The 15,971-nt window shown below is 36.8% G+C and overlaps 2 protein-coding genes across 2 annotated transcripts; both read right to left on the reverse strand.

Moving 5' to 3' along the window:
• Window positions 1–46: 46 nt before the first annotated feature.
• Window positions 47–4,348, reverse strand: LOC124167283 (60S ribosomal protein L36). Its single transcript, XM_046545199.1, has 4 exons — window positions 4,243–4,348; window positions 3,883–4,003; window positions 260–394; window positions 47–172 (listed from the first exon to the last, which is right to left on the reverse strand). Exons 2-4 carry the CDS (start codon window positions 4,000–4,002, stop codon window positions 86–88), a joined length of 342 nt encoding a protein of 113 aa, XP_046401155.1. The 5' UTR covers window position 4,003; window positions 4,243–4,348; the 3' UTR covers window positions 47–85.
• A 4,239-nt stretch (window positions 4,349–8,587) lies between these two features.
• LOC124166883 (BUD13 homolog) lies at window positions 8,588–15,921 on the reverse strand. The gene is made up of 5 exons (XM_046544594.1): window positions 15,774–15,921; window positions 14,216–15,458; window positions 12,548–12,702; window positions 9,887–10,086; window positions 8,588–8,934 (listed from the first exon to the last, which is right to left on the reverse strand). The coding sequence occupies exons 1-5, from the start codon at window positions 15,878–15,880 to the stop codon at window positions 8,753–8,755; spliced, it is 1,887 nt and encodes a 628-aa protein (XP_046400550.1). The 5' UTR covers window positions 15,881–15,921; the 3' UTR covers window positions 8,588–8,752.
• Between the last annotated feature and the right edge of the window lie 50 nt (window positions 15,922–15,971).

Here is a 15,971-nt window from a genome sequence, read left to right on the forward strand (position 1 = left end):
AGGGAAACAGCTTTTCTATCCTAAGAAAGCACAAAGGCTAGGCTCATTACTTTATAACAGTTTTTATTGATAAGCTACAAAAGAATTACTTCTGTGCCTGGGCCTTCCTCATCTGTGTCAAAATGTTGCTCAGTTCTTCACGCTTCCTCTTGGCACGAATGTGAGTTCCCAACTGAAAGAAAATGATAGGTACCATTGATGATTTTTTCAATAGAAAACATAAATGGTAATTCTTGAAATTAAATTAACACATAATTACCCTCCTCTTGAGGAATTTCAGAGCCCTCTTGTCCTTCGACACTTTCAGCAATTCCATAGCACGCTTTTCATATGGAGCATGGCCACAAACCTCCCTAATCAAGTCCCTGACAAACTTAGTATGCTTTGTTTGCCTCTGTAATGAAAAAAGGAAAAAATTAGTGAACACAGTACCCTTAAAGTCTCGATGACCATCCAACTCCTGGTCCATTGAGGACATTGGCAAAGCAATACATAATTTAAATTTGCATTAAATTGCAATGTCGTAAAAAAGTTGTAAACCACCATAATCAAGTGTCTACAGTGGGTGCCAAGGCACCTGCGCACAATATCTCTAGCATTAGACTGATTACTTGATGATTATCTCAAATTATCATTTGCACTCAACCTCGGCAATAATAGTTTAGGACAAAAACAACAGGAATCTTGAACAGCACCCAGTAAAATAAATTATGAAGACGTTGAAGTTACTGATGAATGTGTTAAATAATAGACATCCACTCATCCATTGGCATCCAGCTATCTTCTCCAAAGAAAATCATTTGTGATATATGCTGCTGTCGAAACCTAGCATATTAATCTCAATATAGCCCACCTTTCTTTGCTCAAAATCACTTGGAAAAAGTCAAAGGGCAGCTATATTCAAGAGTCAGTGACTTAAGTGATAATTTAGGCAACCTGAACACTCACCATTAAGGTATACTTGACGTACATAATAATTTGCTAATTTACTCTTTCCAATGGTTACTTTAGATATTAATTACTTCATTATAATGTTGATAATCGAACGAAGTCATGTTTAATCTGTAATCCAGTGATTTTGAAGGATGGTTGGAAGAAATCAATAGATTCCCATTGAGACGGAACATTAGGAACCACCCAGACACACCACAAAATTGCAAAATTAATTCTATGAGTCTGGTTTAATAGTCATTTCCTATTAAAACTGATCTTAATACCTATGTTTGTCGCACTTCCCAGCATGTGCCACTTCAGCACACAATATGATTAATACACAAAGATGATTTAAATTCTTATGTGGAATGCAAGTTCTATTTCCTATCTAACCCAAGATAGATAAATGGATAAGCTGCTAATTAACACATTCTATTCTCAATTCAGTTGGTGACGTCATCTTTTTCCGATGTCCTAGTTTGTTTAGCAGCAAAATTACTAATGATAGACATTGCCTTCAATATAAAACAAATATTTAAAAAAATCTATTCTCTAGCTTCTGCTATCAAAAACAACATGTGAGCAGGACTGAAATCTTACGTTGGCATGAAAAATTACAGCTAGCCAACTTTAGTAGTCAATATGAAACTAACTAGAAACCACTATCTAGCTATTATTATGTTCTCAATCTATTACAGAGATTCATTATGATTATTCAAGCCTTTAGGCAGAGTGCCACATATATTTGGAAATTTACTGCGTGGTTCATTATCTACCACTGTGTTTAAATTGTCATCAGCCATATAGTTTTGGGTAAAGAAAACTCAGCACCCTGAAACTTTGCTTCATGCAATAAATAGGAGAAAATGCAAAGATATGTGATGGTAAAATCATAGCAGCATGATGAAATAGACATCAGAACACGAACACAAATTCAAAATCTTAGGTCAAAAATTTTGAAATTCAATAAGGAACCAAAAATTACGGACAGTATGGCATTGGAGGAAGCAACTGACGGGTTAGGCTTTTTACACCTTGAGAGAAGGGTGGTGAGTGAAGAGAGGACAAACTTGGGAATGGCATTATTCTTCTCTTAACAGAGGGTTTGCAAGGAGATCACAGATTAACACCCCATCATTGCTCCAAATATAGCCCACCCTTTTTTCTGGTAAATTACACTCAAGCAGGTGATGGGGTAACCTTGGAAAAATTTCTGCCACTGCTGGGATGTAAACATGGGGCCAAGGGTATGAAGCCAACACAATCCTTGTACCCAAAAAATTACAGACCAAATATCATATTCTCTGAAAGATGCCTGGTAGCCATTATGAAGTGATACAGTTTATACTATCAATTAAAGAAAGACTGCAAGAGTATCTGAGGAATGTTGATGTGTATGAACAGCTACGAGGTCAGCTTCAACAACTGTTGCCACATCGCTTATCCTAATTGAAATTAAATCATTCGAATACACAATTCTAAAAAACCCTAACAAGCATGTATATTCATCACAATTACAGTGGAAGCCCAGTTTAGCGAATACGGCATTTTGCAAGAATTGCATTATAGCAAGTGATAGCCTTTATACCGCCATATGGCCTTTTTTACAGGTAAAATAAATCAGATATAGCAAGGTCAAAAAGTTCCTTCCACTCTATACGCTCAATATACAGTAATTTCTTGTGGGCAATGCTCTGCTAAGCAAGTATTAACTATTGTTTTGAATTACCTGTTTATTAAATTAAAAATATGAGAAGTGTGTCAGATCTAAAACACCAAAAGCATGTCCAAGCATTTATGCCACTTATGGCCTTGAGTATGCTCAGCATGATCCCATTTAATGTTCTTCTTTCGTTAGGCCCAGTTATCAGTTGAATGGATGTGGCAGCAATATGACAGTGGGAGAGGGAATGAGTTCCCCCACCGTTTATGGCTGGCTTCATTGCTAATATGCTACATCTTAAGTGCGGGAACTTATATTGTAGTCAATCCCCCTCCATCTTTTTCCGTGTTAGGTATGGAAGAGGAAATGGCAACATTGTCGCAGTTAGATTGGTGCCCTTACATTGACTTTCGACTAATGGATAGCTAGAGCAAAGTTACCTATCGCTGCATGCTATCCGGCGATGTATATTTCCATATTTCATTTATCCAGAGGAATGTAGTTCGATCACGACAAAGTCAGCTATTGCCTCGTAGGAAAATCAGTTACTACCAAAATGGTAAAATAAAAATCAGCCTTGCTGATGGGTTTACACTGAGTAACATGTTATGCGTGTTACTTCGTGCGGAAAACCATAAACTTGTTTTACAACACATTGTTTAATGTAACAAGTTTCATGGATTTGTAACTTATTGTAAAACATGTTATGTGTAACTTGTTTATAGAACATGTTACTCAGTGTAAACCTATCTTCAGGTTAGTAAGCGAGGAATCAGCACCGCCGAGTTAACAACTATGAAAAATATAGGAAAAGCGGAATTACTGTGCTGAAAGCAAAACTCCTCTGCTTAGCAACGAATCATACGAGTCGTCATTATGTCTCCTTCATACTCTCCAAAATTCGGTACGAATCAAAGTTTCACATCATATCAACAAAACTGTGATGCACTTCCGAGCAAACCCTTTCGTTGTTTAATGAATGGCTTAACTTGGATGTGGTTTACCCTTGAGGGCTATGTACTATGCGAGCACACTTAAAAAATGCTGATTCCTACACCAGATCCTTTGAATCCATTGGCGATGATTTTAAGTTCCATTATACACACTCATATGTCAAAAATGTTTCGCTCACAATTTCGAGTAATAACACACCGTTAAGCAGGAGCCATAACGTATCTTTTGCTTGGATTACCGATATGGAGGGCTCAAAAATTAAAGTAATTACCATATACATTAAGGAACTAAATTAACCCTAATAAATGAGGTAAAATAGTCATTTCACTCACCCCCTTCAACTTCGACGGTCGCAGTTTGTGCTTTTTGTCTTGTTTACTTTTACCGAGCACGATTTTTGTTGTTTTATGGCCCTTGTTGAGGCCAACACACATTTCATACCGGGGAGCCATGCTGAAACCAAGGAAAAATGCTATTAGAAATATAGAGACGTGAAAATTAATTAAGTAAACCGACCGGACAACAGGGTCATGGCAGAGGTTTATCCGGCTTTCACGGAATTAGCAACGGAAAAATCGAACTATATCCACGATGAACGCATTTAAAACTAAACCCGATTCAATTCCATTTACCCAAAATTACGGATGGTCAATAATTAATGAAATACACAACAGATGCAATACTCTACTTACACGTGATAGTTTCCTCCAGTACGTCAGACGAGTGGACGACTAGAAACCGGAAGTGAGGGATCGCAAACGATTATATTTTGTTTTCAATCCACCAACTTGATATTTCTCTTTTCAGCATAAAAGTAGTAGAGAAAAAATTAAACTGTAATAAAAATCATTATCAGTAAATAAAAAGCGTTATAAATAGTATAAATACAGAGGAAATTACTCATTGCGGACATCTCACTGAGGTACATCGTACTCATCTGATTGCCCCGCCATTCATTTAAAATTTCCTTTCGTAGACCACAGAGAAACATGTTAAATTGAAGATGATTGGTGAATTATTGCAAATAAATAGGCTTCATTCGTTGTCAAAATTGATTTATTAACTATAAAAGATGCTTTTTATATGCAGTGAATACATGATAAATCAATGGACATGATTTTTTTATTTACATTTGATAACTCATAAGAGATTCTGGAATGCTTGATATTTGCTGTGGTTATATGTTAATTGACAAATTGATAGGGCCATTCATAGATCCGTACATTACCATTTAAGAAATACTGGGTTCTTCATCTACCCCACTCAATTTATTACCCCTCATTGGCAAATTTATGCGTTACATTCCTACTGATAAAACTAAAGAAAATAAAACATTTTAATGAAAATTTTTGAAACTTGATTCAAGTCGATCCAAAAATGTTTTTAGTAAAATATCAACAAAAGGCTAGTGAATCATAAACACAATATGCACCTTTTTGGGATCCCCATAATATACGCCTACACCTAGCCATCAGCCAAAAAAATACGTCCAATACTTTGAGAGGTGTTAGTACCCAATAAAACAATTTTTTTAAATCTGATAAACCTTGATCCAGAAACACGTACTATCTGAGTTATGTTACACTTGTTCATAGCAGCTGAAGATGATCAGTGCAGAAACTAATACTCTCTGCAAACTGCAATACTGTGGCTAAACTAGGAATATGCTTCATGGGGGGATGAGAGGGGATGGAGAAGGGCGACCTCCCCCCTCCCACCTTTGGGGGGTGGGAGATCGCTTTTGGGAAAAGTTTGGAAAAATGACATGCCAGCACATACATTTTACATAATTTTAGCACTTAAAGTTTGGGTTTCATTAAAATTTGCTATATGTCAAAACTAGACAATAGTTTTGAACATTATTTTTATTTCTCCGAGGCTCTGGGGGGGAGGGGGGGGTCTATGCCCCTCAACCCCCCACATAGTTATGCCACTGCTGCAATAGATTTGTTCTTAGGATACATTCAACATAACTTCCACACATAGAAGTGGCTCAATGTGATGCTTGTCCATGGCAATGGATCCCCCCTGCCTTACAGCGTAACGAATCATGTACTCTTTGAAATACACCCGGTTCTAGTTGTCAATTTTGGAATGCATTGAATGTGTGGTCCTGAAGTGTCTAAGCACTGTCTGTTGAGTGAGGTGGCGTAGCCTTCAAATGCTCCCATAACCAAAAATCTAGGGGTCTGGGGCTAAAATTGGAGTCAGGGGATCGGGAGGGCCAAGGTGTGAGGCCTCCCTGACCAATCCATTAGTCTTCGAATGCTAACGCCAGATGTTCACACACATTGGAAAGGAAATGTGCTGGTGTGCCTACATGCATAAACCACATCTCTAGTCTCTGCTGACATGACACATCCACCATCAAGGCAGGTAAGACATTAAAAAGAAATTGATGACAGTGAGCCTCATTTAATCTTTGAAGGCATAAAAGCTCTTTCATGGACATGTCGGTATTGCTTCTCAATAGGATAAATTAGAATATAGACATAAGAACTAGAATAAAAAAATACAGAATAAAAATTTCTTCAAATTCTCTTTGGACAAAATACAACCATGATAACACATTGGCTTTGATTAAGTTGAATTTTCAGACACAACACTAAGAATACTGATGACCAAAAACAGGGTACATTTCTGATTCATCGAACTTATAACCCAGAACACAGCCTGAACTAGTTTAGACTGGGCCCAGGGTCATCTGATAGTCCTTCATGTACTTGGGTATGTACCAAGCATTAAGACACTAGCATATATGTATTGTGGTGTGATCTATTAATATACCACACCATGATAAAAAAAAGATACTGAAGAACTATTTCATAATCTATGAAGTCAATGTCATCCTATAAGTATTAAAGGCCAGACACTGATTTTGCCTGATTGATCAGATAAGTAGTATGCCATGAAAATGAGGATATCAACCTCTAACTAATCTCTTCCCTTCAAATCCAATATCACCTCATACAAGAGGCTGTACAAACCTTCATTAGGGAAAACTACTCCTTACATATGGCCCCAGGGTCATCAGCCAATTATACACCACCTAAGGGTACTTCTCAGCTATTGCCCAATGTTTTAAGACTAAAATTTAGTTTTTCTTAACCGTTAAACAGCTAGCGTGCCCATATGGGCACAGATGCAATGGTCTAAAGAAATACGTATAAATTCCGACCCAAATATTGTAAAGCATGCTGTCTCCACCAGGAATGATTAATGTATCACTTTATTCGGTTCAGGAGTTTACGGCCAGCATTTATACCAGCAGTTGACTGTGGCACGATTAGTATTCTTACTCACTATTTTTGAGGCTGCAAAAGAAGAAAAATGGCGAAGTGTCTTCAGTAAATGCGATTTTTTTCCTTTTTATTTTTGATACTCTGCTATATATTTCATCTTATTCTTATAATGACTGCTGTCAATTTTGATTTCTTTTGCCAGCATTGTGATATCTTTTGTATAAGACAAGGAATTTGATTTTATTTTTGGGTGATCCCGTATGGGCACTAGCTGGTAGATAGGGGTGTCTTTTTTGATAGATGTTTATGGCTACAAATGTCGTGATAAGAGGGTGCTTCCCCAGAGATATAAGGGAAGCTGTCGAAAGCACTCATAAACGTCAAAGGAAAGAATGGGCACAACCTGTCCTCAGCATGGAAAGGCACTCTTAAGACCTCTAACCAATCGGAAACAAGGGCAGGAAAAACATCGTGCCGCAGATATGTATACCAGTCAAAATGCAATGCCTATCTGCAATAACCATGGACATCCCCAGGACAGAGAATGAAAATGATGTTAACTCAATGACAACCTATGCAATGAAATACCAAATAGATGGACTGAAACAATTAAACATACCAAAAGATAAGATGAGACAGCAGCAAGGAGATTTAGAAAAAACATAAACTGCATGAACATGGGACTACTTAAAAGCACTGCAGGAACAAGTAACTTCCCCTATGAAAAAATTGTATAAACCTGTTTCAAAATTTTATACAATTTATACAATTGCCATGGCAATGTATAAGATTGTATAAAATTTTGAAACAGGTTTATACAATTTTTTCATAGGGGTTTGTATGCAGCCACGTGCACGGGAGCAAAGTTAAATACACCAAAGGATGAAGTTCGCCATGAAAAAATATTTGACTTAGCCGTCAAATATTATTTCATGGTGAACTTCATCCTTTGGTGTTTTTATGGGACTACTTATTAATGCGCAGTTATACAATCCACTGGCATCAAAAATTTAATGTGTGGATGCATGAACATTATGAACTCCATGGTTTTACCACTCAATTAGCAGAAATGTAAGAACAGAAAATAGAAGCTGCTCTAATTATTTTCAGCATTCATTCAAGCACAATTGTGGTCTGTTGAAACCATTCACATAAGCACACCATCACTTGTACGAGTTGATGTATGTATAAGTAAATCCAATGGCATCTTCCTCACATTATAAAATTCATTCAGGAGGTAGGGATAACAGTTCAACTCAACTTACATACTTCAAATGTTGATGAACTAAAACAATTCTACAGTATGCTATCCTAGACTTGCTCCTCACAAATGAGTTGCACATTATGAGTAATGGCTTAGTTTTGCCGGTTTGAATACACAATCATAACATATGAAAGAAATCCTTTAAATTATAAACAACCATGATAAAGTGGATCTCGAATAATTAACACTTAAGTATGCAACCCAGAAAAGCATCGATTCTTACTAATCATACCACTTTGCTCTCTGTATAGTTTCTTAGCACCTAAGAATGACATACTCAGTTAGCATGCGGAAGCGCCATAAAATTTTGGCTATCATAAGCATTGTTCGATGATATGAGAACAACACTTTATATTTACAAATGTTTAAAGACTTTCAACTGTTGACATTTTAATAGAACACTATAACTGATGATGGGGAAAGGAAAAGAAAGGTGATTCTTATCACCAAATCCTTTAATATGTAGGGTTATTAAGTTCTTGAAGTGCTATAGGGCACATAAAACATTCCTTCAATCAGTTAACACAAAAATAAAAAAGTAGTAAAAATATATATTTTTTTGAAATATTTTATACACTAACAAGATAAGTAGGACACATATTTACATGGCAGTTTCTTTGAACTTGAGAGCTTCCATGCAACCAAAAATGCCAACTTCTCCAAAAACAATGCCAAAAATGGGTAGACCTGAGACATTCACATATCTTCTGTACTCCATTTATAAGACTCCTCTTGCAATGCCTTTCTTGAGCTTTGTTCCTGAAACCACTTTTGCTCAAACCCAGTTGATCTGTCAACACCATCCCATCGATAACCAGGCCTGATGCCAAAACGATTTGGAGGGGGCTGTGGCCCTTGATACACTGGATATTTCTTTGCTGAGGAGACAGTGAAAAAATATACATACATATTACACATATAACTGTTAATATGCATTAAAAAAGAAATATGCCCCAGTCACAAATATCACAGACAACAAATCTGAATACATATTTTTTTATAATATTTAGCCAAAATCAACCAGATATGAACATATTCAATTTCAAAAGGGTAGTTATCAAATTGTTAGATTAAAAGTATAAAATACTCAGCTGGAAACAAAAAATAGAATACCAACAACTTGTAGCAAACACATGCAATGAAAACAGTGAAAAAATACAAAATTAAATTACGTTAACATCCTTGGGCGGATCTAGGGGGGGTACGTGCCCCCCCAGACCCTTAAAAAAATATGTTAGATTTTTAATATGGTCCCATTATCATTGCATTCATTTTGAATCAAGAGGTGTCCTTGTGCCACCCCCCCAGGACAAAATCCTGGATACAGCCTTGCTTGTGCCCCCTCAGAAAGAAATCCTGGATCCGCCCCTGTTAACATCTACTGCCTTTAAATAATGAAAACTGTCGCAGCAATAACGTGTATCACTGATTGTTCATTTGCACGGTGAAAGTAAAACCTATTTTTGATTCCAAACTTATGTCATAACAAAAGAAACTACTAGAAGATGGCAAATATTAATGAAACCTTGACAATGGTATTCATACAGTGCCAAGGCTGGAGTTAGTATGATTTTTACAGTCAAGTAAAAAATAATATTTGATGTAGAGAAGTCAAGGTGAGTGCAAGAAAAAGTCTTGCCTAAGCCTAGCATGCAGTCATAATACCTTTCTATGCTAATTTAATAATAGCAGGAACAGCCACGGTGATATCTTTACGGAGTCACCCGCAACGCTTGAATAACTTTATAAATTTTATAGACTTATAAAGGAGGAGTAATTATCATGCATCAATAATCCATCGATGGATAATTAGCAGTTATAGGTACTTACTTTCTCCTCCAAGGCTTGGATTCTCTTTCTCCATCTTTAGTTTCTGGCTCCTTACATACTCCTGCATTGGATCTCCATCTCTTTCCTGCTCCATCAAGTAACTTTCTAAATCTTTATCATCAGCATAACGTGCCAAAGGTTTTGACATTTCATAGAGATCCTCGTGCAAGCGTGATTGCTGATCTTCAACCTGCTTAAGTCTGCAACAAATATTTAATTAAAGCTGAATGGTGACCAAAAATGGCACATAAAGATAATATCACAGAAATTGTTAAAATAGCAGTAAGGTTTTTCAACTTTAAAAACAGTGTTCTATCTCACATAGTGTTTTGAGCCATCTATCATACTATAGTACATATACAGTGCTTACAATCATCAATTATGCTGTTTGCAGTAAATGACTAATAGCTTAACTTACAAATCTAACAAATATTTTGGATCCATACCAGCGTAAGTGCAGATAATGGAAATTACAGCATTTTTAATTTTCAGCAAAATTATTACATAATGTTTTAGATTTGTGACACCTACTCAACGAATAATGCAATGCCAGGCCATCATTGCCAGATGAGGTAATTTAGGGGAGTGGAGGGTGAATTTCATGTATCTTATACAGAGTGGGTAAGAAATAGAATAAAAGTATTCGGATTACTTTTTACGACATGTAATTTTTACTGGTAATTTACTCCTCATGGTGAAAAAGGAATAGTAAATTTTGTTGTAACGAATACTTAATCATAATTGACGATTACTTTCCTGATTTACCTAGGTCTATCAATAATTTTAAATCCCTCAGTACCATAATTTGCTCGTTTATGCTAGGCCACCCTTATGATGCAGCCAACTTATGACAGGTACAAAATATGACACCCCTTGTGTTGCTACAGCATTTATAATTGCAGTCAAATGGCACCTTTAGAAATTTCTATGACTCAATTATTCCACATTTTTACTCCATTATTCGACAGTTGCCAGGTGGTCTTAACCCTTTCCTGCCGGCACCTACAATAGGAAAATGTTCTTGTGCTACGAGTAGCATAAGACTACTTTAAACCTCTCTGTATGGAGCTCTTTTTTGGGCCTGAGTTGCCTGGGTATTTTCGTCCCTCAGATTTGGGACCCAGCTCTATGGGGTAACCGTCCCTTACCCCACCCTCTAACCCTATCATAGCATGAATCCACGGTCAACTTATTGCATTACCAGTGTTTTTTTCAACCAAACATTGTATTTGATTTTCAATAATTCACTCTTCTAAAGGAATTACTAACATTTTTTTAAGCACTGTGGAATTTTAAACAGGTTTCTAGTGTGAATAACAATAAAGTTAGTAAATACATGGTAATAAGACCATAAGTGATGTCTTCATGTTTCTCGGTTTCACCGCGTGGATTTTCTTTGTGACGACAGTTTCTCCGGTATTCCAACCTACTACTACTATTCCAACCTACAATTCTTCTGGTTCGACCTGAAGACGCCGGTTGGAATACCGGAGAAACTGTCGTCACAAAGAAAATCCACGCGGTGAAACCCAGAAACATGGAGACATCATCTAGACAACGCCGCGGAAAACTACGCATCAATAAGACAGGGCATTAATAAGTCCAGAAGGGCATTATTTTTAACTCTAAAATTTTGTTTAAAACTTGCTTACCCACAGAAAATAACGAAGAATTCATTTCAAAGTATAAAGAAATTGTAATATACAACAAAATAAATAATTGAAAAAACTATTGACAATATAACCACTTTGCAACAGATTCCTGTGGTGAGGATGATCATAAATGAGAAGGAGGGTCGGTCTTAATTGCTGAGGAGTGGCTCCAAGGACTCGCTAAGCTGGGTCTCAGGCCAGGGCTGAATGCATACGACAATTGCTACCTCAGCGGTCACATCCCTTCCCTCGTGTCGGGCAGAGCCGACGTCCGATCGTATGCATTGAAAAATCCATTACAGCTATACCCGAGGTCAGGTGCTCTGTGTATGAAATGGCCCTTCGGCTCCGCCCAACGTCTGGTGCGAAAGGGTTAAAAGAGTGCACAATCTTACAACAAGTAATAGTAATTTTACTGATTACTTTTTTACCGATTTAATTTGTTCTCGAAATTGCTTACAATTTTTACGAATCAACTGTAGTTGAATTCCAATTACTTTTTCTCAGAACTTTTACCAACATTGATTTTATAACATGGGAAATTCATTCCTCAACAATTTGAATAAAATAAAAAGAAACACTGAGAGAAGTGGTGGATTTGAATACAGCTGTTTTCATGGTTGATTTTAATCATAGCAACATACTCATATTTTCAAATACCCTTGTTCTTTTCTAAAAAAAGAAACATTCCACAAAATGTACTTAATGCTTCAGAATGATATCCAGAAAATCTGGCCAATGTATAAGGAAATCTGGATACTGGTTGGGGCCAAAAATAATCTTCAGATTATTTATTGGCCTCAAAGTACTACACTGTACATATACGTGTAGTTATGTTTCTGCACTGCCTAAAAACATGTATGTAACCTAGGTAAGTGATTATGTTTTAATGTTAAGCATTCAGTATTCACTTGCTTTATTCCCTCACAGTCACAGAGGGAGAATCTTTGTCAAATGAATGTTATTATTTACTCACTTAAGTGTACTATTCTCATACACAGACTCTTACCCTTTCCCCCATCTTGTATACTTCTCCTTTTTCTTATCTTCCTTTTCTTTCTCCACAGCCTTTTCAGCAGCTTCCCTGGCTAAGTCTCTCTTTTTCCCAGTGGCTCGATCTCGCATAACAGTGGCTGCATTTCTACCAGATACTTCGTCACTCATCTAATCAGAAATGAAAATCAATGATCTTTAAAACCATACATCTTTCAACATGACTACAACATACGTGTGAATACATATCAATATCAAATACACATAGGTCACCATTAGGGAACATACAAACATTAATACTAATAGAAGAAGTAACAAAGAGTCAGGAACAGAAACATATGATGTTGACATGGCAGTGGCGTGGAGATGGAATAACAGCACAAAACTCCAGGAATCAAACTACAAACCTTCTGCATTCCAGGCAGATGCTCAGACCACCATCTACCAAGATTACGCCTATCACCATTGTTTTCAGTAGGGGGTTTGTACAACCAATTCCCACCAGGGCATGGTGAAAAGCATATGACAGAAAAAAAATATATGTATTCAGAAGGAAAAGTTGGGGATAACAAGAAAATTGAATAAAACGTGAAAAATGAGCAGCAAAGGCCTCTTTTTGAGCAATTGGAAACACTTTTCGAGCCATTTAAAATAAAATTGGGGCTACTACTGGGAGATGGGCTATTGCCATCTTTGCAACATTTCAATTGACTAAGCCCTGAAAATAGAGCAGAGGTGATCCTTGATTCTTATGGGGCCAAAATATAAGTTTTTACTTACCTTCACAATGACATAATTCACACTAACAATATTCACATTAATATATCAATGGCAAACTTTGGCAAGATTATTCATGAAGGAAAAGAAAAAAAATAACCGAAAATAAATTATGCAAAAACTATAAACATGTATTATTCATGGAATAAAAATTGATAAAGCAATTTTTTTTTTTCACATTAAGGAAAAATATTAACAAAGAACTATACTGAATAACTAGAAAATTAAATTAGGTCGAACCTTAAAAAATTGATGTCCACACATAAAATGTAACCAAATCCTTTTTTCAAAATATATTTCATATAAAACAAAACTCAAGACTTAATACAATAATTTTTACACTGTACTACTCTACTGATATGAATAATGGAATCTGGCTAACAAGGAATAGAAAAAACTAATCCTACCATTCAAGAAGATTTTGAAGGAAATTTACAGGCCCACACCCAAAGGACAAGGGAGTTATGTAATAGCACAATAGAGAAATGTGAAAACCAGCAGCAAGGCAGAATAACTGAGATAGGTACAATAAAGATAGAGAATTAGGTGGACTATACATACCCAACAGAAAGAGTAGGGATGCATGCTGAAGGACTACAATAGAGTAATTTTGAATGAAGTAAAGACTAAAGAAGACCATGATTGAGATGGTAGGACCAATTGAAGGATTCGTTTAATGAGAAGAGGCAGAAAATCAATCCTGGTGGATGAGAATTGTTCTGCAAGCTAAATGTCACCGAAGACATATATGTCACCCTGGGGTTATGAGTAACAGGACACTGGTTACAACAGCATTACAACCACAAAAATAACCTTAATACACATTGCTTATGATGACAGCATACAAACAACCTCAATCCACAATTTCATAGTAAATACTGCTATTCATAACACTTATATATCCTACCTTAGAAAATACTTCCTTTTCCTTCAATTGATGCTCCATATTCTCCATTCTCAGGGCTTTGGCATCCTGTAAACCAGCCTTTTTACCCTCAAGTGTCCTCTCTTGCTTCTCATTCTTCCTGCTGCTACTGTCTTCAACTATCCTGTTGTCATATTTTGAAGAATTATCAGGACGTCTGTCTTTGACAATGCCCTTCTTTCGAGGTGGTGATTCATCTGAGTCGCTTCTTCTTTGCTTAAAACCTTTCACTGTCTCTCTCTTTGAATCACTGTGGTCTTTTCTTGCAGGCCTATTAGAATTTTGATGATATTTTGATTTCTGCTGTTGTTGATCAAAATCACGTTTACTAGGAAACTTCCTCGGTGGCGATTCATCGGAGTCTGAGTCAGCTCTTGATTTTCTTTGAAGCAGCTTGCTCTTCCTTGGAGGAGACGAATGGGATCCATCATTTTTACTGTACTTTCTAGGTGGAGACTCATCAGAATCTCGATTAAATCTCGACTTTTTCTTGAAAACGTCATTTGGTCTGCTCTTGCCACCAGTTTTTCTTGAAGGAGACTCATCAGAATCCTCTTTATTCCTCCCTGGGCGAGGAGGAGATACATCTGAATCACTTTCGAATCTAGATTTCTTACGTTCATTTTGAATCGATTTGGAACTTGTTTTCCTGGGAGGAGATATATCAGAGTTATCGGACTCAAAATCATTTTTCTTTCTAGAACCTCGTGAACCTCTAGCGGAAGGTGATGAGCCACGATTTACTGATACACTTCCTTCAGCCCTTCTAGAGGAATTTGATGTCGAGGATGTTTTTGGATCCTTTTTCCTAGGTGGAGACTCATCACTGTCTGGAGCTCGAGACCTCCTTGGAGGGGATGCATCTGAGTCATCATCACTGACTTTACTATTAAACTTCTTTTGAGCCCTATCAACGTTTTCTCCCCGATTTCTGTCAGGGAATACGGGAGAAACTATGTCAATATCACGAAAACGCTCGTCTGATACATCACGACTTTTATAAGTCCGCTCTTCGGTTACCTTTATATCTTCTATACCGTTTTCATCTTGCACGATTTTCCATTTAGATCCCCGAAACGCTTCAAGAGCTTTCACTTCCTCGGGCCTTTCGTCAACAATTCCGGCAATTTGAGGAGCATCTTCGGCCAATTCGTATAGATTGTAGTCTCCGTCATCCAATGGCTGCAAATTACTCAAATCAATATCGTCGTCCACAATTTGGACCCTGCGAATGTAAACACATTTCTATAACACATAACTAAGAAAATAACCCCTTAAAAGCGTTAAAATCTGTGATTGGATCGACTGGCTTCAACGATATTGAGTGAAAGAGAAGTGCACCCTGAAATTCATTACTACTAAGAACAATAGCATTACGCTTACATTCAACCCCGCAGCATTATCTTAAAGCAAATTTTTCAAAAGCAGTCCCTGTTTGACAATAATAGTGCAGGAATAAAAAAAACTTACACCACACCAATCCAAAACTCAGAAATTCTCTTAAAAGATAAATACAACACTAGTAGATCGTGGTTCTCACCTTCCTGGTAGAGCAGGCTTTTTACGTTTTTTCTTCTTCTTTTCACCGGAACTCCCACTTAAATACTTCTTCAAGTATTCTTTCTGATTAATAGTAGACCCACTCATGTTTATTTTCTGTATCGCAATTACTACTTCATTCGATATAAGTTCGACAGATCGAAGGTCATCGACTTATATCGATATGCATCGATCTATC

This window comes from Ischnura elegans, chromosome 10 (genome assembly GCF_921293095.1).
Source record: "Ischnura elegans chromosome 10, ioIscEleg1.1, whole genome shotgun sequence".
Lineage (NCBI taxonomy): Eukaryota > Metazoa > Arthropoda > Insecta > Odonata > Coenagrionidae > Ischnura > Ischnura elegans.

Bases quoted from the DNA above. Each gene is read 5' to 3' on its own strand.
- LOC124167283 (XM_046545199.1), bottom strand. From the start codon at position 4,002: ATGGCTCCCCGGTATGAAATGTGTGTTGGCCTCAACAAGGGCCATAAA. The intron at 395-3,882 runs GTGAGTGAAATG...TTTTCATTACAG, and splicing joins GACCGTCGAAGTTGAAGGGG to AGGCAAACAAAGCATACTAA. The intron at 173-259 runs GTAATTATGTGT...ATTTTCTTTCAG, and splicing joins TGAAATTCCTCAAGAGGAGG to TTGGGAACTCACATTCGTGC.
- LOC124166883 (XM_046544594.1), bottom strand. From the start codon at position 15,880: ATGAGTGGGTCTACTATTAATCAGAAAGAATACTTGAAGAAGTATTTA. The intron at 15,459-15,773 runs GTGAGAACCACG...TTACATTCGCAG, and splicing joins AAGCCTGCTCTACCAGGAAG to GGTCCAAATTGTGGACGACG. The intron at 12,703-14,215 runs GTAGGATATATA...ATTTCTGATTAG, and splicing joins AAAAGGAAGTATTTTCTAAG to ATGAGTGACGAAGTATCTGG.